Here is a 23,570-nt window from a genome sequence, read left to right as displayed (position 1 = left end):
AGTGAAAATACTTATTTCCCCAGATTCCCCAAAGCAAATATTGATTTTATTAAGAATTTGTAGTTGTTTGAAATGAACCATGTCACTGCCGCCCTTCCCTTATGGCAAATACATGGCCATTGATTGCTTATAGTTGCTCCTCCCATCCACCCCCTGAAAAAAAGAAAATTCAGCATGCTTCAGACTTTAAAGACTAATTTTGGGAGAATTAGACCAGGGGACTGTGTGCAAGGGACAACTGTGTATGTCTCAGGATAAGATTTCTTCTTAAGTATGAGAAGTTCTTGAATTAGATGGTAGCCTATGAAAAGTAATTTTCCTTCTGGGTTGTTGATTGGGTTACAAAGTAGGTAATGAAAATTTTTGCTCCTTTGGTAAAACCATTAGCCCTGCCAAGGGGTGCTGAAATGTCAACATTGGCAGGCTCAGTCTGTCTCATTTAGTCATCCAAAGTCACCAGACGGTGAAGTATTGGCCTGAGGAATCAGTGCGCTGGGAATTCTGACCAAGGTGGAAACTGTGGTTGTTTTAGCTGAAATGGAAATCACTTACTCAGACAGCTGGGCAAACAGACACAAAGTGCCCCATTAGGAAGAAAACGTTTTCCCCTTCAGATTTTGGCAAAATGGCATTTCTTTCTGAATTCAGTAGCAAACATACTCTGTATACTTGATGACCATAATGCCTAATAAAAAGTTAACTAGCTTACACCTGGGGAGAGTTAGCTGTCTGGGAATCCTTTGAGAATGGCTTATCAAGGGAGCTTTCCAGGTGAGCTGGACTTTTTATTGCCTGAACTCTGAGGGCACCTGTTGCCTGTGGGCACATGTCCTCCAGCCAGCAGCCTCACCTCAACACATAGGAGTGAACAGGCTGCTCTGCTAGAGCTGGAGCAGAGATCACAGGATGCTCTGCTGCAAGTTTCTTGCTAACATTGATCCTGTACGTGTAAAGTCAAATCATGAGTTTATCTAAAGCCCCTAAGTCTCTGGTTTTGACAGCTGTCCATGTGGCTTATGGGACTTTAATTACAATTTTTTTCTTGCACTTTTTAAAAAATGCCATTTTCCCTTAGATTTATAAAAATCTTGCTTTATATATACATATAAACCAGGATTTTTTCAGATGTTTTCTTATATATTCTTATATTTTTATATATTTTATTGAAATACAGTTGATGCATAACATTATATAAGTTACAGGTGTACAATATAGTGATTCACAGCTTTCAAAGGTTATACTGCATTTATAGCTATTATACACTACTTGCTATAGTCCCTGTGTTATACAATATGTCCTTGTGGCTTATTTTATATCTAATAGTTTGTACCTCTCAATTCCCTACCCATCTATTGCCCCTCCCTGCTTTCCTCCCCTCACTCGTAACCACTAATTTGTTCCCTGTATCTGTGAGTCTACTGTTCTTTTGTTATATTTACTAGTTTGTTGTACTTTTAAGATTTCACATATAAGTGATATCATCTAGTATTTGTCTTTCTGACTTATTTAACTTAGCATAATGCACTCCAACTCTGTGTTTCTGCAAATAGCATTATTTTGTTCTTTTTTATGTCTGAGTAATATTCCAATGTATATGTGTGCTACATCTTTAACCATCCATCTGTTGATGGACACAGGGTGCTTTCATATGTATTTTTTCTTATATTGTAAAAAACACAAGAAGGAATGCCTTCTGTTCATCTCTAAAGCTGTGTGCTATTAATTTATTGTGCTTCCCTGGTGGTTCAGAAGTAAAGAATCCACTTGTCAATGCAGGAGACATGGGTTCGATCCCTTGGTCGGGAAGATCTGCTGGAGAAGAAAATGGTGACCTAGTCCGGTATCCTTGCCTGAGAAATCTCAGGGATAGAGGTGCCTGGTGGGCTACAGTCCATGGGGCCACAAAAAGTTAGACACAACTTAGAGACTTTCAACTTAGAGACTAAACAACATTAGTTCATCATTTCCTAAATGCCCAGAATCTCTTTTCCTCTCGTGTTCTCATTTAGATCCCTGAGGCATCATCTGAATTGTACATATTTGGTGAACTAATTTCATTTGTAAATTAGGGTACACAACGTTCAAAGTGTTTGTAGCTGAGTCCCTGTCCTCCTTACAGGTAACCCACTACTCAAAGCCCTTCAGAAGGCAGGGAAGATAAAAACCGAAGGCATGAAGTAAGAAGACTGAGGTGGGTGAGAGCAGCTTGATGCAAACGGGAAGAGATTAGGGAATTTCAACCTGTTATCCTTATCAAATTGCCCATTTTTGTAAATCACAGTTATTTTTGCATGACCTTTGTGAATGTGGCTGCTATGAAAGGGAAAGTGGTAGTCGCTCAGTCATGTCCAACTCTTTGTGACCCCGTGGACTGTAGCCTGCCAGGCTCCTCTGTCTATGGAATTCTCCAGTGAGAATACTGGAGTGGGGAGCCATTTCCTTCTCCAGGGGATCTTCCAGACCCAGGGACTGATAGAGGGCCATAAATGACGATAGTTCGAATGGTGCCATTTAGACTTTCGCAAAGCACGACTTAGACAACTGTCAGTGGCATCCCTGTTTCTGGAGAACGTGCTGTAGAGCTCCTCTGTGTTTACTGCACACTCGCCGTTTGCAACTTCTCAAAAAGCCTTTATTGGGCCTTGCTAAAAAGTTGGGACAGGAGTAATAGAAAATCTGTGGGATTTTGAGGAAGAATTCCAATCTGGAGATCCAGAGAGCCAGGATACCATGAGATATACAGGGTTAATAGTAGAAAGATAAGAATCTGAAAATTTCAAAAGATTTGTCTAGTATTATTCTGAGTGCTTTAAATTATAATTCTGTATACACACACCACTACCACCACCATCACCACCAAAGCAATTTAATTCCTTCTACCTATCTTGCCTGGCATGCCATCATGCACTGCAGAATAGGCCTGGGTTTTCCTGATCTCCATTGCCACCTTGCACAGACTTTTTTTTTTTTTTCTGATGGGAGGTTTTTCAAGTGTCTTGCTATTACAGTACTTGTAGAAGTAGTTTTTAAAGCACCCAATATTATTTGAATAACGAATATGTGTTCAGTCCCGTCTGACTCTGCAACCCCATGGACTGTAGCCCACCAGGCTCCTCTGTGCATGGAATTTTCCAGGCAAGAATTTTGGAGTGGAGTGCCATTTCCTACTCAAGGGGATCTTCCTGACCCAGGGATCGAACCCAGGTCTCCTGCATTGCCGTCAGATTGTTTACCACTGCACCACCTGGGAAGTTCATTTGATTTATAGCAACTTTAATCTTCATTACAGAGAAGGCAATGGCACCCCACTCCAGTACTCTTGCCTGGAAAATCCCATGGACGGAGCAGCCTGGTGGGCTGCAGTCCATGGGGTCGCTAGGAGTTGGACATGACTGAGCGACTTCACTTTCACTTTTCACTTTCATGCATTGGAGAAGGAAATGGCAACCCACTCCAGTGTTCTTGCCTGGAGAATCCCAGGGACGGGGGAGCCTGGTGGGCTGCCGTCTATGGGGTCGCACAGAGTCGGACACGACTGAAGTGACTTAGCAGCAGCAGCAGCAATCTTCATTATCCTTAAAACATTTAACTGAAGTTGCCATGCTTTTTTTGCCAACATTTCTAGTCAGATCACTGGCTTTCAGATGGTTGTAGACTGAACCATCTGAAGGTTATAGACTACAGACTACTTATTTCTATGGAAGATCAGAAACAACTGAAGACAACTAATTGCCTTGGCTACTCCTTTAACCTTGTGGCTATCACAGGAAAATTAATGTAATTCCATATGGTTTTCTTTCTTCTTCTAATATCTTTCCTTGGATCATGGTACCAAGATAGATAAGAGTCATTTGAGCACCATTGTTATGTGATACCTTTTTCACTGCCTAAGAATTAAAGTAAATATTCAATTATTGGGCTTCCCTGGTGACTCAGACAGTAAAAAGTCTACTGCAATGCAGGAGACCTGGGTTTGATCTGTGGGGCAGGAATATCCCCTGGAGAAAAGAATGGCTACCCACTCCAGTATTCTTGCTTGGAGAATTCCATGGACAGAGGAGCCTGGTGGGCCATAGTCCATGGGGTCACAAAGAGTTATGACACCAAGTCCCATGTTAAAATTATGGTTAGTATAAGTTAGCATTGTAGTTCAATTAAACACAAATTATGCCATCAGCTATGACTTGGGGGGAATCTTTTGAATATGTTTTCAGATAGTAACTTGCCCTGTTTAATACATAAACTTGAGATGTGACATCTTGATAGCTCCTTAATTAGCTTCTCTGACCATAAAGACATTGGAATGTTTCACTTGCAAGCTAACTAAGAAGAACATCGAATACATTTGAAACTTATAATTTTCAGTTCTTGGAACATAGTAATGCCTGAAAAGGACTTGCTGATTTTATATATGTACCATTTGTTGAATGCTGAATAATTATATTAAGCATCATTAAAAGTACTTTCATCAGTGCTGTAAATGGCAAGATGCTTGAAGGACCTCCCGTCAGGAGAGTCTGTATAAGGTGGTTACAGAGATGAGGAAGATTTGGCTCACTCTACAGTGACATAATGGTAGGCCAGAGAGATTCAACCATCTTGAAATGCTGTTCTATTGCTCAGTCATATCCTATTGTATGGATAAGCTATAACTTGTTTAGCTTATCCATACAACTTATCCAACTTGTTTAGCTTGTCAAAATGTGATGGACATTTGGGTTGTTTCCATTTTGGTGTTGCTTTGAATATCTGCACACAAGTCTTTGCATAAACTTATATTTTCATTCCTCCTGGTAAATACCTAGGAATGAAATTGATGGGTTATTTGGTAACCAACCAAGAGCTTTCACAAGCAGTGAAACTTTATGAAATATTTGATGTTCACACTCAGAATGTTGCTCAGACAGTTCCAGTTGCTCCACACTCTGCATAACGCTCGTTACGTGCAGTCTTCATTTTTGCCACTTTTACGTATATGGTGTCTCATGGTGGTTTGAACTTGCATTTTCCTGAAGATTAAGGGTGTTGACCAGGAGTTGGTAAACTATGACCAAGGGGTCAAATCCAGCCAACTGCCTATTTTTTTTACAAATACAATTTAATGGGAACACAAGTATGTCTATTTGTTTCCATAACATCTATAGGTGCTCTAGTAGTACAACGATAGAGTTGAATAGCTGCAGTAGAGAATATCTAGCCTGCAAAGCCTAAAATGTTTACTATTTGACCCCTTTCTGGAAACATCAGACAACCCTGATGTTGTTACTTTTTCATGTGCTTGTCGTTTATCATATATCTCCTTTAGTGAGGGATGTATTCAAACCTTCTGCCATTTATTCTTAAACACTCTGTTTTCTTATTGAGTAGAAAGAATTCTTCTAAATATTCTGGATGCAAGTCCTTTATTAGGTAAATGTATTGCAAATATTTTCTGCCAATCTGCAATTAGCTTTTTCTTTTTCTTGTTAGTCCTTTTAAAGTTCAAAACTAAAATTTGGCCAAGTCCATTTTATCAGTTTTTTAATCTATATGTCATATCTGAACCGATGAGAATTGACTTAATGATTTTGATGTCTTAGAAAATCTGACTTTGTACAACAAAGTAAGTGACTGAGAAAGTATACGGGTTGGCAGTGTCAATAGAATGCGTGCAAAGAAAGAACATGCTGTAAGAAATATGGTTTATTATTTTAATCCTGAAACAACTTAGTCATTATTTTACTAACATCATTACTATAGCTATTCTTTTACTTAATATCTTGTGGAAATAAATTCTAATCTGATTATTCCCAAACTTGTTATTTAGTACTTTACAACATCGAGAGCTGGTGGCTGTGGCATTTATTGCTGCTACACTAATAGAAACTTCTTAGATGAGAAGATAACTTTTGTATTTCGAAGTTTTTCTCTTGAAATGATTTTATCAACTTGACCAACTTCATATAAACAATATATACCACATTCTAAAATTTTTTTGAAAGTGTTAAGATAACGTGAAGAGAGAGTAGACATGAAAGAATTCCTCCTACTGAATAGGTTGTGATGGTAACTCCTTTCTCACAGATCAGTGACTAGTTGTCCATGGCACTTTAGCTGGCTTACCTAAGCATGTTATGTTTGGGCTATGTTTCTTTACAGAGTTTTATTGAAACTGGCCACAGTTTAGTTCAGTCGGTCAGTCGTATCCGACTCTTTGAAACCTCTTTGAAGGAGGTTTGTACAGCAGCATGCCAGATTTCCCTGTCCATCACCAACTCCTGGAACCTACTCAAACTCATGTCCATAACATCAGTGATGCCATCCAACCATCTCATCCTCAGTCATCCCCTTCTCCTCCCGCCATCAATCTTTCCCAGCATCAGGGTCTTTTCCAGTGAGTTGGTTCTTCACATCAGGTGGCCAAAGTATTAGAGTTTCAGCTTCAGCATCAGTCCTTCCAATGAGTGTTCAGGACTGATTTCCTTCAGGATTGACTTGTTGGATCTCCTTGGAGCTCCTTTCTTGTGCTCCTTATTGTCTGTGTATCCACCACAGTTCAAAAGCATCAGTGCTTCAGTGCTCAGCTTTCTTTCTTTATAGTCCAATTCTCACATCTGTACATGACTACTGAAAAAAACATAGCTTTGACTATATGGACCTTTGCTGGTAAAGTAATGACTCTGCTTTTTAATATGCTGTCTAGTTTGGTCATAGCTTTTCTTCCAAAGAGCAAGCATCTTTTAATTTCATGGCTGCAGTCACCATCTGCAGTGATTTTGGAGCCCAAGAAAATAAAGTCGGGCTATTTCTATTGTTTCCCCATCTTCTTGCCATGAAGTGATGGGACCAGATCCCATGATCTTAGTTTTCTGAATGTTGAGTTTTAAGCCAACTTTTCACTCTCCTCTTTCACTTTCATCAAGAGGCTCTTTAGTTCTTCGCTTTCTCTCATAAGGGTGGTGTTATCTGCATATCTGAGGTTATTGATATTTCTCCCAGCAATCTTGATTTCAGCTTGTGCTTCATCCAGCCTGGCATTTTACATGATGTACTCTGCATATAAGTTAAATAAACAGGGTGACTATATACAGCCTTGATCTACTTCTTGCCCAATTAGGAACCAGTCTATTGTTCCATGTCCAGTTCTAACTGTTGCTTCTTGACCTGCATACACATTTCTCAGGAGGCAGGTCAGGTGGTCTGGTATTCTCATCTCTTTCAGAATTTTCCACAGTTTGTTGTGATCCACAGTCAAGGCTTTGGCATAGTCAATAAAGCAAAATAGATGTTTTTCTGAAACTCTCTTGCTTTTTCAATGATCCAACAAATGTTAGCAATTTAATCTCTGGTTCCTCTGCCTTTTCTAAATCCAGCCTTGAACATCTGGAAGTTCACAGTTCACATACTGTTGAAGCCTGGCTTGGAGAATTTTGAGCATTATTTTGCTAGTGTGTGAGATGAGTGCAACTGTGTGATAGTTTGAACATTCTTTGGCATTGCCTTTCTTTGGGATTGGAATGAAAACTGATCTTTTCCAGTCCTGTGGCCACTGCTGAGTTTTCCAGATTTGCTGGTACATTGAGTGCAGCACTTTCATAACATCGTCTTTTAGGATTTAAAATAGCTCAACTGAAATCCCATCACCTCCCGTAGCTTTGTTCGTAGTGATGCTTCCTAAGGCCCACTTGTCTTTGCATTCCAGGATGTCTGGCTCTAGGTGAGTAGTCACACCATCATGGTTATCTGGGTCATAAAGGTCTTTTTTGAATAGTTCTTCTGTGTATTCTTGCCACCTCTTCTTACTATCTGCTTCTGTTATGTCCATACCATTTCTGTCCTTTATTGTGCCCATCTTTGCATGAAATCTTCCCTTCGTATCTCTAATTTTCTTAAAGAAATCTCTAGTCTTTCCCATTCTACTGTTTTCCTCTATTTCTTTGCATTGATCACTGAGGAAGGCTTTCTTATCTCTCCTTGCCAATCTTTGGAACTCTGCATTCAAATGGATATATTTTTACTTTTCTCCTTTGCCTTTAGCTTCTCTTCTTTTCTCAGCTATTTATTAGGTCTCCTCAGACAACCATTTTGCCTTTTTGCATTTCTTTTTCTTGGGGATGGTCTTGATCACTGCCTCATGTACAATGTCAGGAACCTTAGTCCATAGTTCTTTAGGCACTCTGTCCATCAGATCTCATCCTTTGAATCTATTTCTCACTTCCACTGTATGATTATAAGGGATTTGATTTAGGTCATACCTGAATGGTCTAGCAGTTTTCCCTACTTTCTTTAATTTAAGTCTGAATTTTGCAATAAGGAGTTCATGATCCTCAGATCATGATTTTTCATGGTCAGCTCCTGGTCTTTCTTTTGCTGACTGTACAGAGCTTCTCCATCTTTGGCTACAAAGAACATAATCAATCTGGTTTTGGTATTGACCATCTGATGCTGTCCATGTGCATAAACTGGCCACAGCCACTCAGAATTCTGGGGTCAACATTAAATGCTTGCTTAGCACTTGTGCTTACGGCAAGAGCAGCCTGTCTCCTCTGGTTGATCCAGAGGGTTCTATGAACTTGTAGCGCTCTATCTTTTGTCTGATTTTTTCATTTCACTACCTTCCTTCCTGTTTTTAATGCCACAGGGCATGTATATCTCTTAAAAACTAAAAGGGGATTAATTCTGTTTTGAAAGGCATTCTTTTTCTTTTAGAATTTCACAACCCCATTTGGAATACATAGAGATACCCTAGGGTGTTGTGGAGGATTAGAAACAGCTGTCATAGATCCAAAGTTCTACTTTGCCAACATGCAATCTTTTTCTCTTCCAGCCATTCTAGTATTGCTTTCCTGAAACGCTCACATTCTTCATTTTATCTCACTCTTAATTAGTATATGTTTTGTTTCTCATTTAAGATGCAATAAAATGTTCTTACAGTACTCATTTCTCTGTATTCCTGGGCAATATATATGCCATTTATGAATGCGAAGAGTTGACTCATTGGAAAAGACTCTGATGCTGGGAGGGATTGGGGGCAGGAGGAGAAGGGGACGGCAGAGGATGAGATGGCTGGATGGCATCACTGACTTGATGGACATGAGTCTGGGTGAACTCTGGGGGTTGGTGATGGACAGGGAGGCCTGGCGTGCTGCGATTCATGGGGTTGCAAAGAGTCGGACACGACTGAGCGACTGAACTGAACTGAACTGAACTATGACTGTTTTCTTAGTTGAGCTTGTATCATGTTGTACTTTTTATTATTATTATCTCTATTTATATCATTCACCTGAGCTCTTCATGCTAACTTTTGAAAGATAAAAGTTATTACATGACTAGTGTTCCAGACCTTTAAGCCAGAGTTATGCAGAGTGAAGATAAATTTACCAAAGGTTAAAAATTATTATAGGATGCACTGAGAATTACCTAAAATACCAGGGAAATTTTTTAAGCATGTAAACTCAAATATTAGTCCAAACATTCATTTGAAGGGACACTTGAGAAAATTATTCAAATGAAAAGGACAAAATATTGCTTAACCATTTTGTTGAGCTCTAAAAGGGTCAGTGGGGTCATAACTGAGTGAGAAAATGGGGTGTTTGGAGAATCCATGCTGGGTGGCAATGTGAGCATAGCTGTAGGGCCAAGGTCTTGTATGCATTGAAGAATATGAGAAGATTTATACTAGGCAAAGACAAATGAGAGATTTTGAGAAGGAACAGATAATAATGACCTAGTCAATTCTACTCAATACACTATCATGACCTATATGGAAAAAAGAATCTAAAAAGAGTGTACATATCTCTATGTATAACTGATTCATTTTGCTGTATACTTGAAACTAACACAACATTGTAAATCAACTATACTTCAATAAAAAAATTTTTTTAAAGACTGTATTCATACATAGCAAGATAATGAAGGAATTTGAGTTCCTAGTTCCCATAAGGAACTGGGAAGAGAGTCTCAAAATATGAAGTTTGTGGTGCTGTTTTCAGAATAGATTTGTTTGTGTGCTTTTTTCTTTCTCAGGAGCTTTAAAAGTTTAGCTCTAGAGTGTAGTATGAGTTGGAATTTTGGAGAAAGTAAGTTAGATAAATGCCAATTAACTTTAAAAGTTACATGGTGTTGATGTATTTATTGACATGAATTATTAGCAAAAGGGAGAAAGACTGGAGTTATGAAAATGCTGGGCAGAGGAAGCAATAACATTTCCACTTTTGTTAGTAATTCTGTTTACAGCCTTCCTTTTTTCTCATTTGGGGCAGCCATCCTTCCCACTTCCCAAGGGGAGGAATAACATGGTACATCTGTGAGCAAAGGTCTAATGTGATGATGTTGTGACTCTTGGCTCTTAGCCTAACAAGAGTGCAGCCAAAGTACATAAAGATTCCTAATCTCTTCTTCCCAACAAGGTGTTGGAAACAGGCCAGCTGGTTTTTTGATTTATCATGAGACATGATAACCTTATAAGGTAGCAGAGTATGTGTTTGATTTAGATTTGTTCCATTCCACTGAGCAAGATGGACAACTGTAGAGTTCATCTACGCATATAACTAAGACGGGGAAAATTGGCTTGGCCAAAATCTGTGTTATACATGTGAGATTATCTATCTATCTATATCACCTTGTCAAAATCTTGTGAAGTTAGGAGAAAACATTAGCAGTTAGCATCAATTTGAACATTACAGTATGGGGATTAGCTACTTTGTACGCAACCGAGTCATGATAAAATTCTTAGCAAAAATGAGAGCATGGAAGCATACATTATTATATTGGGAATATATAATATTCCATTGGGAATTTGCTGTATGACTCAGGGAACTCAAATTGGGGCTGTGTAACAACCTAGAGGGGTGGGATTGGGAGGGAGGTGGGAGGGAGATTCAAGAGGGAGGGGACATAGGTATACCTGTGGTTGATTCATGTTGGTATTTGGCAGAAACCAACACAATACTGTAAAGCAGTTTTCCTTCAATTAAAAATAAATTAAAAAAAAAAAAAAAAAAACCACACAACTGAGAGCAGAAAATCCAGCCTAGTGAGAACCTAAGATGTGGTTTTGACCCTGCACTTAACCAGCTGAGTGATGGAGGTGTGGCCACCCTGTCACGTGTGTGGTAAGAGAACTGGATGAGGTGAGCTGGGGATGGTCTTCCTCAGACTTTTGGATAAACCACTCAGTATCTCTGGGTTTCAATTTTGCTGCAAATGTAGGAATAGCAATCAGAGAACCAAGAAACTGTAGAAATTTCATCAAATTTTGGTGAAGTACAAAGTACTAGACACATGCCTGGATATAGTAGTACCAGCTACTGAAGTAAGAGTGGTTCCCATCGCCTGGTCGGTCTCCAAGAGGGAGCTGTTTTTATTTCTTCAGAGGCCTGAAGGAAGGCTTCTGTGTGGCTATATTGGGGTGGCTCAGGATGATTTTTGAGTGGAGTAATGTAAATTTAGTGTGATAGATTCAGGAAATCCATGGTATTTAGAGTGCTGACTGCTATACATACAAGTCTTTGATTAATGAGAAATGGACTGTGAATTATTAGGTAAGTAAATACAGTCTTCCCAATAGGTAAAGTATTTTAAAAATGTAAAATCCCAGTGAAATAATGAAAGAAAATAATTGAGGTCCGCAATCTCTCATCTAAAATTCTCAGTCAGACATACTTTGGAATTCAGAAAAATCTTTGGATTTTGGTATTGTACTAGGATGCCTAGACCATGTATTAAGTAACCTCTTTGGTGGGGTCTTGATCAGCACCCTTTAATTAAGCACATTTAATTATAAGATTAAAATTTCTACAATTAGAACCTAGAAAAATAGTACAGATGAACTTATTTGCAAAGCAGAAGCAGAGACACAGATGTGGAAAACAAACATATAGTTGCCAAGAGGGAAAGGGAGGGTGGGATGAATTGGGAGACTGGAATTGACCTATACACACTACTATATATAAAATAGATAACTAATGAGAACCTACTGTGTAGCACAAGGAACTCTACTGCATGCTCTGAGGGGACCTAAGTGGGGAGGGAATCTAAAAAGTGTGGGTATGTCTGTGTATAACTGATTCACATTGTAATACAGCAGAAACTAATGTATGGTTGTAAAACAACAATGTTTGTTTTATATCACACTGACTGTACAGTGAGATTAAAGAAGGACTATGTGGCTTCATAACAGTTCAGGTTGAGTTTTGTTGCCAAATTTATTTGACGTGAACTTACAAAAACCTAACAATGCCTTTCTTAGGATTTCTAAACTGTGACGAAAGGGTTTTGGATGGACCTGATTAAGTAACCAATTATTGACCAATTACTGTGTATCAGCTTTAAGATAGTGCCATTTGCACTAACCTTTGTCAGCAATCTGTCAAAGTAGACATCATTATCCATTATCCATAATTTATAAATCAGGAAACAAGACAAGCACAGGTTAGTGATCAGCCAGAGGCACCATGGACAGTATGTGGCAGAAGTGGTTTGAACCCAGCTTCTTCTGGCCCCAAAGACAAGACACAGTGCTGTTTCCTTACTGTTTGGTCAAGACGTTTGTTTAGTATGACTGTCTGTCCCTGTTGCTTAGTAGTTCAAAAATAATAATATTACTGCCTTGAAAACATGGGATTTCCCTCCTTACTCTGCTGTCTCTCTAGGGAAGTTCATCCAGTGATCATTTATAAACTAATGACACTCAGAAGGATCTGGGCCCACTTTCTGAGCATCACTTTTAGTCACCTTACTGTTGGACATTTCCATGGAGTTGTCTCACTGACCCAGCAATCTCCAAACAGAACTAATGATCTTTTCTCTCTACCCTGCTCCTTTTAGAAAATCTACTCCACCGTCTCAGTTACTCCTAAACCAAAACTTATGCACCTCCCTCCCTTTCCAACTCTATTAACCTCCCTCCCTTTCCAACTCTATTAATCACTAAGTCCTATGGGGTTACGGCTAGAGACCAGCACTGAGGGGCTGGGGGTTTCAAAGTGTGGTAATTTAATTTACCAGTAAGAAATTTCAGATCCTTTTTACCAGACAGTACTTGGTATTCTGGTGGTGGTGGTTTAGTCAGTCATGTACGACTATTGTGACCCCATGGACTGTTGCCCGCCAGGTTCCTCTGTCCATAGGATTCTCCAGGCAAGAAAACTGGAGGGGGTTGCCATTTCCTCCTCCAGGGGATCTTCCCAACCCAGGGATCGAACCCTGGTCTCCAGCATTGCAGGCAGATTCTTTACCGACTGAGCCACCAGGGAAGCCCATTTTGTATTCTAGACTGCTTTATATGTTATTGTCTGTTTATTTTGGTCTCAAAATTACCTGTGTTTTAGCTATTTAGGTGGATGTGCTGTTATCCTTAGTCGCTAGATATCATGCTTTCCAGTAACAAGGCCTCTCACCACTAACCTTTGCTCCAAATTTGTCTTGGGATGCTAAAGAGGTAAAGTAACAGCCACCGATATTTTCATTCCCATCTCTAGGTAAAAGGCCAAACCTGAAGGTCCACATCAATACCACAAGTGACTCCATCTTCTTGAAGTTCCTGCGTCCAAGTCCTAATGTAAAACTGGAAGGTTTTCTCCTGGGATATGGCAGTAACTTATCACCAAACCAGTACTTCCCTCTTCCTGCCGAAGGGAAATACACTGAGGCCATAGTCGGTAAGATGTTTGGGTTTCAGGCATAGGAAGAAGAGGTAACAGGTAATGCGTGTTACATGGTACATAAATCCTGAAGCATCATTTTTTTTTTCTATATCCTCAGCTGAACCAAATGACATAAATACAAAACATCAAAATTCTTGTAACCCGTAGCACAATTCTTTACATCAAAAAGTATGTAATACTGCAGAAATAATCATTGCCATTATACAATTCCTGACCATATAACTAAGCTTGGATAGGGAAAAAATAGTTAAAATAACTGGGCTTAAATCTCTGTAACATAGCTTGTTTATGTGGATTAATTTTCCTTCCTGCTGTGTCTTTACTTTCTTCTGGTAGAAAATATCAACTTCAGCTTTCTGGGTGTCTCTGCATGACAAACTACCTTTAAAAAGAAAAGACAAAGCATTAATATTACATTAAACTTTAGAGTATTTCAGACAAAAGGTTAAAGCGTATATTTGTGTTATAAAATTTTAAATCTTTAAAAATATTTTAATCACATTAAATGTAATTTGAGGATGTGAGCATGTCAAGCCTTCTCCAGATTTGCAAATAAAACATTTTAAAGGATAATTAAAAAAAAAAAAAAAGAAATCCTCAGCTTAGAATGCTGTCAAAGTCTTCCTGAACAGACTAAGATTAGGTTTGTATTTTGCTCTACTGCTACAATTATTGCTAAATAGCTTTTCCATAAACTTTGAAGTTTAATCCTGTAACATGAACTACTATATACCAGATCTAATATTTGTGCATATATGCAGCAAAGTTAAAGATGAATCACTTTTGCCCTACAGCTCTTTCTCACAGAGAGGTTCTCATAGATAAGTCTCTCTTGTACTTTAAAATTAGGCAAGAGAGTAACATTATTAGTTATAAATGCCTATGCTAAATTTTACACAAGATGAGCACATTAAAAGCAAACACATCAGTTTGTTACCCCCCAAATTTGAGAATTAGACACTTTGACAAGTGTAAAAACATTAGTCTTGATCATATAAACCATAAGGAATTTAAAAATTTGCAAATATTCCTTCAACATACCCACTCTTTACTATTAATATAAAAAGTGTCTGGGAGCTATACATGTATCCCTACACAAATAGATACACTGTCCTTTATTTATTGAAAATTAGAAGTAACATTTTATTTATCATAATTTTTATCCTTGGTTATATAGATTGAAAATTTTGTTAATAATAAACATCCTTTCCTTATGAGGCAGAAGGCATCCTATCTTAAAGTGACAGAAGTCAGATTGCTAATGAAAAATATATGCAGAAAACTATAAAGAAAATTTCTAGCACAAATATATCAAGCTTTTATTGATTCACTAATGAGGGATGGTCAGGTGGAATAGGTACCCTTTTATTTGTTTCAACTCTTAAAACTTTTTTTTTCTTTTTTTCATTTATTTTATTTTATTTTTAAACTTTACAATATTGTATTAGTTTTGCCAAAGTTTAAAACTTCTTATTATGAAAAAATTCAAAGATATAAGAAGAAAGAAACCTATAATGACTCTTGTGTATAATGCTGCAACTTGAATATTGTCACTCTTTTGCTCATCATCTCTTTCCATGTAGTCCTCATATTTGCTCAGATAGGTATTTTAAACCATAGCTAGATAGTATATTTGTATAGTCTTTAAGCACTTCAGTATGCATCTCTAACAGATAAAAATATTTTTAGTAATGTCTTACTTTTATCATATTATAACAATAATCCCATTATATTGTTTTATGCCTAATCCATATTTAAATTTCTCTGGTCATCTTTAAAAATGCCCTCTTTGAGCTGTTTCTTTTTTTAATCAGGATCCTACATGGTTTACATGTTAGGGTTGACTGTTACCATATCATAAGTCAGTCCTCTCTCCCTTCTCTCTTTAAATGTCATTGATTTGCTGGAGAAATTTGATTATATATTCTGGTCCACATTCTGTATTTACCTGGCTGCTTCCATGTATTTTTGAACTGGTTCCTCTATCCTGCTATTTCCTTTGAAAGCTATTTTGATTTGGAGGCTGTATTAGATTTGGGTTAAGCATTTTCAGGAAAGAATACTTTATAGGCGGTATTATTTCCTAACAACTCACAAAAGAGGTATATAATGGCTGGTGTCATACTTAGTAATGTTAATACTGTTTGTTATGTTTAGGTGACCTCAGCCTGACCCTGCCGTTATAAAATTCATCAAATTTTCACTTAATGGTTTTAACATCTATTGATGGCCACGGCCCAGATCCATTATTTTATACAGAGGTTGTAAAATGGCAATTTGTACATTTTAGAAAGAATCTAATTCTATCATTCTTTTTGCATTTTTTAACTGAAATTCTATATTAAAGAAGAATTTTCTTTTATTTACTTTTTCACTTTCCATATACAGTGTTTAGGAAATACAAGATAAATTCTCATTGTAATATATTGATGCTTGGAAATCTGCAGTGTTGACCAATTATACTGTTGTTTATTTTATTATCAGTAAGAATGCATTAGTTATTTTTATTGATTTTCAAGATATTTGATAATGATATTGTACAGGAGACAGGGATCAATACCATCCCAAGAAAAAGAAAGGCAAAAAGGAAAAATGGCTGTCTGAGGAGGCCTTACGAATAGCTGTGAAAAGAAGTGAAGTGAAAAGCAAAGGAGAAAAGGAAAGATATAAACATCTGAATGCAGACTTCCAAAGAATAGCAAGGAGAGTTAAGAAAGCCTTCCTCAGCAATCAATGCAAAGAAATAGAGGAAAACAACAGAATGGGAAAGACTAGAGATCTCTTCAAGAAAATTAGAGATACCAAGGGAATATTTCATACAAAGATGGGCTTGATAAAGGACAGAAATGCTATGGACCTAACAGAAGCAGAAGATATTAAGAAGAGGTGGCAAGAATACACAGAAGAACTGTACAAAAAAGATCTTCATGACCCAGATAATCACGATGGTGTGATCACTCACCTAGAGCCAGACATCCTGGAATGTGAAGTCAAGTGGGCCTTAGAAAGCATCACTATGAACAAAGCTAGTGGACGTGATGGAATTCCAGTGGAGCTATTTCAAATCCTGAAGATGATGCTGTGAAAGTGCTGCACTCAATATGCCAGGAAATTTGGAAAACTCAGCAGTGGCCACAGGACTGGAAAAAGTCAGTTTTCATTCCAACCCCAAAGAAAGGCAATGCCAAAGAATGCTCAAATTACCACACAGTTGCACTCATCTCACACACTAGCATAGTAATGCTCAAAATTCTCCAAGCCAGGCTTCACAGTATGTGAACTGTGAACTTCCAGATGCTCAAGGCTGGATTTAGAAAAGGCAGAAGAACCAGAGATTAAATTGCCAACATTTGCTGGATCACGGAAAAAGCAAGAGAGTTTCAGAAAAACATCTATTTCTGCTTTATTGACTATGCCAAAGCCTTTGACTGTGTGGATCACAATAAACTGTGGAACATTCTGAAAGAGATGGGAATACCAGACCACCTGACCTGCCTCTTGAGAAACCTATATGCAGGTCAGGAAGCAACAGTTAGAACTGGACATGAAACAACAGACTGGTTCCAAATAGGAAAAGGGAGTACGTCAAGGCTGTATATTGTCACCCTGCTTATTTAACTTATATGCAGAGTACATCATGAGAAACGCTGGGCTGGAAGAAGCACAAGCCGGAATCAAGATCGCTGGGAGAAATATCAACAACCTGAAATGTACAAATGACACCACCCTTATGGAAGAAAGTGAAGAGGAACTAAAAAGCCTCTTGATGAAAATGAAAGAGGAGAGTGAAAAAGTTGACTTAAAGCTCAACATTCAGAAAACTAAGATCATGGTATCTGGTCCCATCACTTCATGGGAAATAGATGGGGAAACAGTGGAAACAGTGTCAGACTTTATTTTTCTGGGCTCCAAAATCACTGCAGATGGTGACTGCAGCCATGAAATTAAAAGATGCTTACTCCTTGGAAGAAAAGTTATGATCAACCTAGACAGCATATTCAAAAGCAGAGGCATTACTTTGCCAACAGAGGTCTGTCTAGTCAAGGCTATGGTTTTTCCAGTGGTCATGTATGGATGTGAGAGTTGGACTGTGAAGAAGGCTGAGTGCCGAAGAACTGATGCTTTTGAACTGTGGTGTTGGAGAAGACTTGAGAGTCCCTTGGACTGCAAGGAGATCCAACCAGTCCATTCTGAAGGAGATCAGCCCTGGGTGTTCTTTGGAAGGAATGATGCTAAAGCTGAAACTCCAGTACTTTGGCACCTCATGCGAAGAGTTGACTCATTGGAAAAGACTCTGATGCTGGGAGGGATTGGGGGCAGGAGGAGAAGGGGACAACAGAGAATGAGATGGCTGGATGGCATCACTGACTTGATGGACGTGAGTCTGAGTGAACTCTGGGAGATGGTGATGGACAGGGAGGCCTGGCGTGCTACGATTCATGGGGTTGCAAACAGTCGGACACGGCTGAGCGACTGAACTGAACTGAATGATTTTTAATCATTATATCACTTATCCATCCCTTACAATTATTCTCACTGTCATTTAAATATGGTTGATTGTTTAACCTTGGTTCACTATTAAACTGTGAACTTTTAAAGTTTATGTCTTTTTCTTTGGTCATTCATACCAGAATGACCTACATTGAGTAGACAGGCAATAAATATTTGTGACACTGAAATCTGAACAGAGTCAAGTCTGTGTAGAATATTTAGGCTGGAGGAGGCTATGAGAGATTGTCTAGTCTGGGCTCTTGTCATCAGGCTAGTATATAACTAAGCCATCCAGGTATATAAAACATCACTGTGTTTCTTATAGATCTTTAAGCACAGTGATTCCCAAACTTCTCCTGGAAGGCTATTCTAAGCAGAATTTTTAAAACTCTTAATTTGTCCTTTAGATTGATATGTTCTTTTTGTTTATTTTCTTTCTCTTCTAGTATGCTGGTGGAAGATGAAAAACATTCTTCTGAGATATTTACTTTTCCATCTTTCTTTATGCCAAGGAATCTGTGTGCTTCTGTTTTTATTACTTCGAAACAGATTTGCATTTCCAAATTAAGTGTTATTATCTGGTTGCTTAAATTGCTTGTAGTCTTTTTTTAATGATTATGGTTGTATTAATGGCTCATAAATGGTTAAGCATCAGCATATTAGTTTTCAACTGCCACTCTAACAGATTACCACAAACTTGGGTGGCTTAAAACATCATAAATTAATTACCTTACATTTGTATAAGGTACATCTACCTGGGAGTAGTGACTTCTGATGTGCAGCACTGTTGGGAAACTCTTTAGAGATTTTTTGTCTCTTTCTGCAGCTGGCAAATGAATTCTTTCCCACCTAGTAGTAGCAGTGCAGTGTTAGTCATGTCCAACTCTTTGTGACCCCATGGATGTAACCTGCCAGGCTCCTCTGTCCATGAAATTCTCCAGGCAAGAATACTGGAGTGGGTTACCATTCCCTTCTCCAGGGGATCTTCTCGACCCAGGGATCAAACCTGGGTCTCCTGCATTACAGGCAGATTCTTTACCATCTGAGCCACCAGGGAAGCCTTTGCAGAAGAGGTTGCCGGTACCGTCTGCCAGGTCAGTGGTGGATTCATGTATTTTGCGGATAGTTAAGGAACATCTGGGCTTCCCAAGTGGCACTAGTGGTAAAGAACCCACTTGGCAAAGCAGGATATGTAAGAGACTCAGGTTTGATCCCTGGGTTGGGAAGATCCCCTGGGGGAGGACATGGCAACCCACTCCAGTAATCTTGCCTGGAGAATCCCATGGACAGAGGAGCCTAGTGGGCTGCAGCCCATGGGGTTGCAAAGAGTCGCCCATGACTGAGCACCTGCACAGTTCTGTATGTGAGAAGCCCAACGTGGGTCTCTCTTGGCTAAAGTCAAGGTTGTGGCGAGGGCTGCATTCCCTTCTGGAGGCTCTGAAGGGAAAATCTGTTTCTGTTTTTGCAGTTTCTAGAGGGGCCCACTTTTCCTTTTCTACCTTTAAATCTAAAAATATGATACAAATGATTATATAAACAAAACAGAGACAGACTCACAGATACAGAGAACAAACTAGTGGTTTGTGAAGCAACAGAATTGGACATGGAACAACAGACTAGTTCCAAATAGGAAAAGGAGTACGTCAAGGCTGTATATTGTCACTCTGCTTAATTAACGTATATGCAGAGTACATCATGAGAAACGCTGGGCTGGAAGAAGCACAAGCTGGAATCAAGATTGCCGGGAGAAATGTCAATAACCTCAGATATGCAGATGACACCACCCTTATGGCAGAAAGTGAAGAGGAACTCAAAAGCCTCTTGATGAAGGTGCAAGTGGAGAGTGAAAAAGTTGGCTTAAAGCTCAACATTCAGAAAACAAAGATCATGGCATCCAGTCCCATCACTTCATGGCAAATAGATGGGGAAACAGTGGAAACAGTGTCAGACTTTATTTTTCTGGGCTTCAAAATCACTGCAGATAGTGACTGTAGCCATGAAATTAAAAGATGCTTACTCCTTGGAAGGAAAGTTATGACCCACCTAGACAGCATATTCAAAAGCAGAGACATTACTTTGCCAGCAAAGGTCCATATAGTCAAGGCTATGGTTTTTCCTGTGGTCATGTATGGATGTGAGAGTTGGACTGTGAAGAAGGCTGAGCACTGAAGAATTGATGCTTTTGAACTGTGGTGTTGGAGAAGACTCTTGAGAGTCCCTTGGACTGCACGGAGATCCAACCAGTCCATTCTGAAGGAGATCAGCCCTGGGATTTCTTTGGAAGGAATGATGCTAAAGCTGAAACTCCAGTACTTTGGCCACCTCATGCGAAGAGTTGACTCATTGGAAAAGTCTCTGATGCTCGGAGGGATTGGGGGCAAGAGGAGAAGGGGATGACAGAGGATGAGATGGCTGGATGGCATCACTGACTTGATGGACATGAGTCTCAGTGAACTCCGGGAGATGGTGATGGACAGGGAGGCCTGGCGTGCTGCGATTCATGGGGTTGCAGAGAGTCGGACACTGAGAGACTGATCTTCTCTGAGTGGTTACCAATAGGGAAAGGGAATGGGGAAGGGGCAAGGAATGAGGAGATACAAACTATTATATATAAAATTGAAAAGCAACAAATATGTATCATACAAAATGGGAAATATAACCATTATTTTATAATAACTTTTAATGGAGTATATAATCTTTAAAAATACTGAATTACTGTGCTGTACACTTGAAACTAATATAATAGTCAAACTCTCCTACAATTTAAAAAATCCAGCAACATTGGGTCAAGCATTACTCACACCACATTGCTCTGATCTCTTTGGGCTCCTTCCACTTTTAAGGATCTGGATAATCACGATAGTGTGATCACTGACCTAGAGCCAGACATCCTGGAATGTAAAGTCAAGCGGGCCTTAGAAAGCATTGCTATGAACAAAGCTAGTGGAGGTGATGGAATCCCAGTTGAGCTATTCCAAATGCTGAAAGATGATGCTGTGAAAGTGCTACACTCAGTATGCCAGCAAATCTGGAAAACTCAGCAATGGCCACAGGACTGGAAAAGATCAGTTTTCATTCCAATCCCAAAGAAAGGCAATGCCAAAGAATGCTCAAACTACCGCACAATTGCACTCATCTCACACGCTAGTAAAGTAATGCTCAAAATTCTCCAAGCCAGCCTTCAGCAATATGTGAACCGTGAACTTCCTGATGTTCAAGCAGGTTTTAGAAAAGGCAGAGGAACCAGAGATCAAATTGACAACATCCGCTGGATCATGGAAAAAGCAAGAGAATTCCAGAAAAACATCTATTTCTGCTTTATTGACTATGCCAAAGCCTTTGACTGTGTGGATCACAATAAACTGGAAAATTCTGAAAGAGATGGGAATGCCAGATGACCTGATCTGCCTCTTGAGAAATTTGTATGCAGGTCAGGAAGCAACAGTTAGAACTGGACATGGAACAAGAGACTGGTTCCAAATAGGAAAAGGAGTTTGTCAAGGCTGTATATTGTCACCCTGTTTATTTAAATTATATGCAGAGTACATCATGAGAAACGCTGGGCTGGAGGAAGCACAAGCTGGAGTTAAGATTGCCAGGAGAAATATCAATAACCTCAGGTATGCAGATGACACCACCCTTATGGCAGAAAGTGAAGAGGAACTCAAAAGCCTCTTGATGAAGGTGAAAGTGGAGAGTGAAAAAGTTGGCTTAAAGCTCAACATTCAGAGAACAAAGATCATGGCATCCAGTCCCATCACTTCATGGCAAATATATGGGGAAACAGTGGAAACAGTGTCAGACTTTATTTTTCTGGGCTCCAAAATCACTGCAGATGGTGACTGCAGCCATGAAATTAAAAGATGCTTACTCCTTGGAAGGAAAGTTATAACCAACATAGATAGCATATTCAAAAGCAGAGACATTACTTTGCCAGCAAAGGTCCATATAGTCAAGGCTATGGTTTTTCCTGTGGTCATGTATGGATGTGAGAGTTGGACTGTGAAGAAGGCTGAGTGCTGAAGAATTGATGCTTTTGAACTGTGGTGTTGGAGAAGACTCTTGAGAGTCCCTTGGACTGCACGGAGATCCAACCAGTCCATTCTGAAGGAGATCAGCCCTGGGATTTCTTTGGAAGGACTGATGCTAAAGCTGAAACTCCAGTACTTTGGCCACCTCATGCGAAAGAGTTGACTCATTGGAAAAGACTGATGCTGGGAAGGATTGGGGGCAGGAGGAGAAGGGGATGACAGAGGATGAGATGGCTGGATGGCATCACTGACTCGATGGACGTGAGACTCAGTGAACTCTGGGAGTTGGTGATGGACAGGGAGCCCTGGCGTGCTGCGATTCATGGGTCGCAAAGAGTCGGACACGACTGAGCGACTGATCTGATGATTATATTGAGCCCACCTGGATAATCTAGGCTACTCTCCATATTTTAAATGGATCTACATTCTTCATTGTACCTGAAACCCTAATTTTCCTTTATCATGTAACCTAAGATATTCACAGGTTCTGAAGAGGAGGATGTGGGCAATCCTGGAGGGCCATTATTCTCCATGGCACAAACTATATGTTTCAAATTTGTTTCTCTATTCCCTTTCTGTTACCATTTTAGAGTATGATCTTTCTCAATTCTGCTCATCTGTAAAACAGTAATGAAGTCTATTTTTCACAGATGTGCTGTGGGCGTGTTAGTAGATTAATGATCATAAAGAGATGAGTTGAAATCCCTTGGGTGCAAGTTGCATGAGCAAAGAATTTTTATTTCTTTGTGTAAAAAAAGCACCACTTACATCCCCTCTTCTTACTTTATTCTGTAAGAGGATAGTAGTATTTCTTCAGTTGCACCAACTATACCCAAACATTGTAACTTACTTTTGTTTTCAAAACAAATATTACATGCCACTTTGTCTGACCCGTTCCGCTTCTTGAAGTGTTTAAGATCTCACCACTGAAATGAGAAATGGTTGATTATTCAGAAATATTGAAGTTAACATTTAATGATATGTGGACTAAATAATCATCTTTAACCATTTCTACTTTTATTTTAATATGTATCTAGTATTGACAAAGGTATTTTCAAAGTAATGTTCTGGTCTTATATGTAAAACTAAAAAACATAAAAAAATATTCCCTTTTGCTATTTATGAAACTTCTGTAAAACTTGTACTTCTGTAGGATCTTCTAAGATTTTTGTAGACTAATTGGAGCAGAAGAAAAAGGAGTGTTTTCCCAGATGAATATTAATAACTATTACTGGCTTTGAGTCTTGCAATGATGTGATAAAACATGATTCTCATATAATAGATATGAGGTTCCCATATCCTTTTTTCCCACATCATCAATGCTCTCATTCTGGCTTACATATCCAGTTTTCACTTTGTTACTTTGTGTTCAGCTGTTGGTAATTTTGCAAATGTCCAAAAA

The 23,570-nt window shown here is 39.0% G+C and overlaps 1 protein-coding gene across 20 annotated transcripts in view; it reads left to right on the top strand.

The window, feature by feature from the left end:
- Window positions 1–23,570, top strand: part of ABI3BP (ABI family member 3 binding protein) — a 293,162-nt gene that overhangs the window by 67,167 nt on the left and 202,425 nt on the right. For all 20 annotated transcript variants that reach the window (XM_027560481.1, XM_027560135.1, XM_027559801.1 and 17 more), the window contains exon 2: window positions 13,461–13,640. In XM_027560481.1, coding sequence (XP_027416282.1) covers window positions 13,461–13,640 — 180 coding nt within the window. The remainder of the gene's footprint in view (window positions 1–13,460; window positions 13,641–23,570) is intronic.

This window comes from Bos indicus x Bos taurus, chromosome 1, assembly GCF_003369695.1.
Source record: "Bos indicus x Bos taurus breed Angus x Brahman F1 hybrid chromosome 1, Bos_hybrid_MaternalHap_v2.0, whole genome shotgun sequence".
NCBI classification, from domain to species: Eukaryota; Metazoa; Chordata; class Mammalia; order Artiodactyla; family Bovidae; genus Bos; species Bos indicus x Bos taurus.
This window is presented reverse-complemented; position numbering and strand designations above follow the sequence as displayed.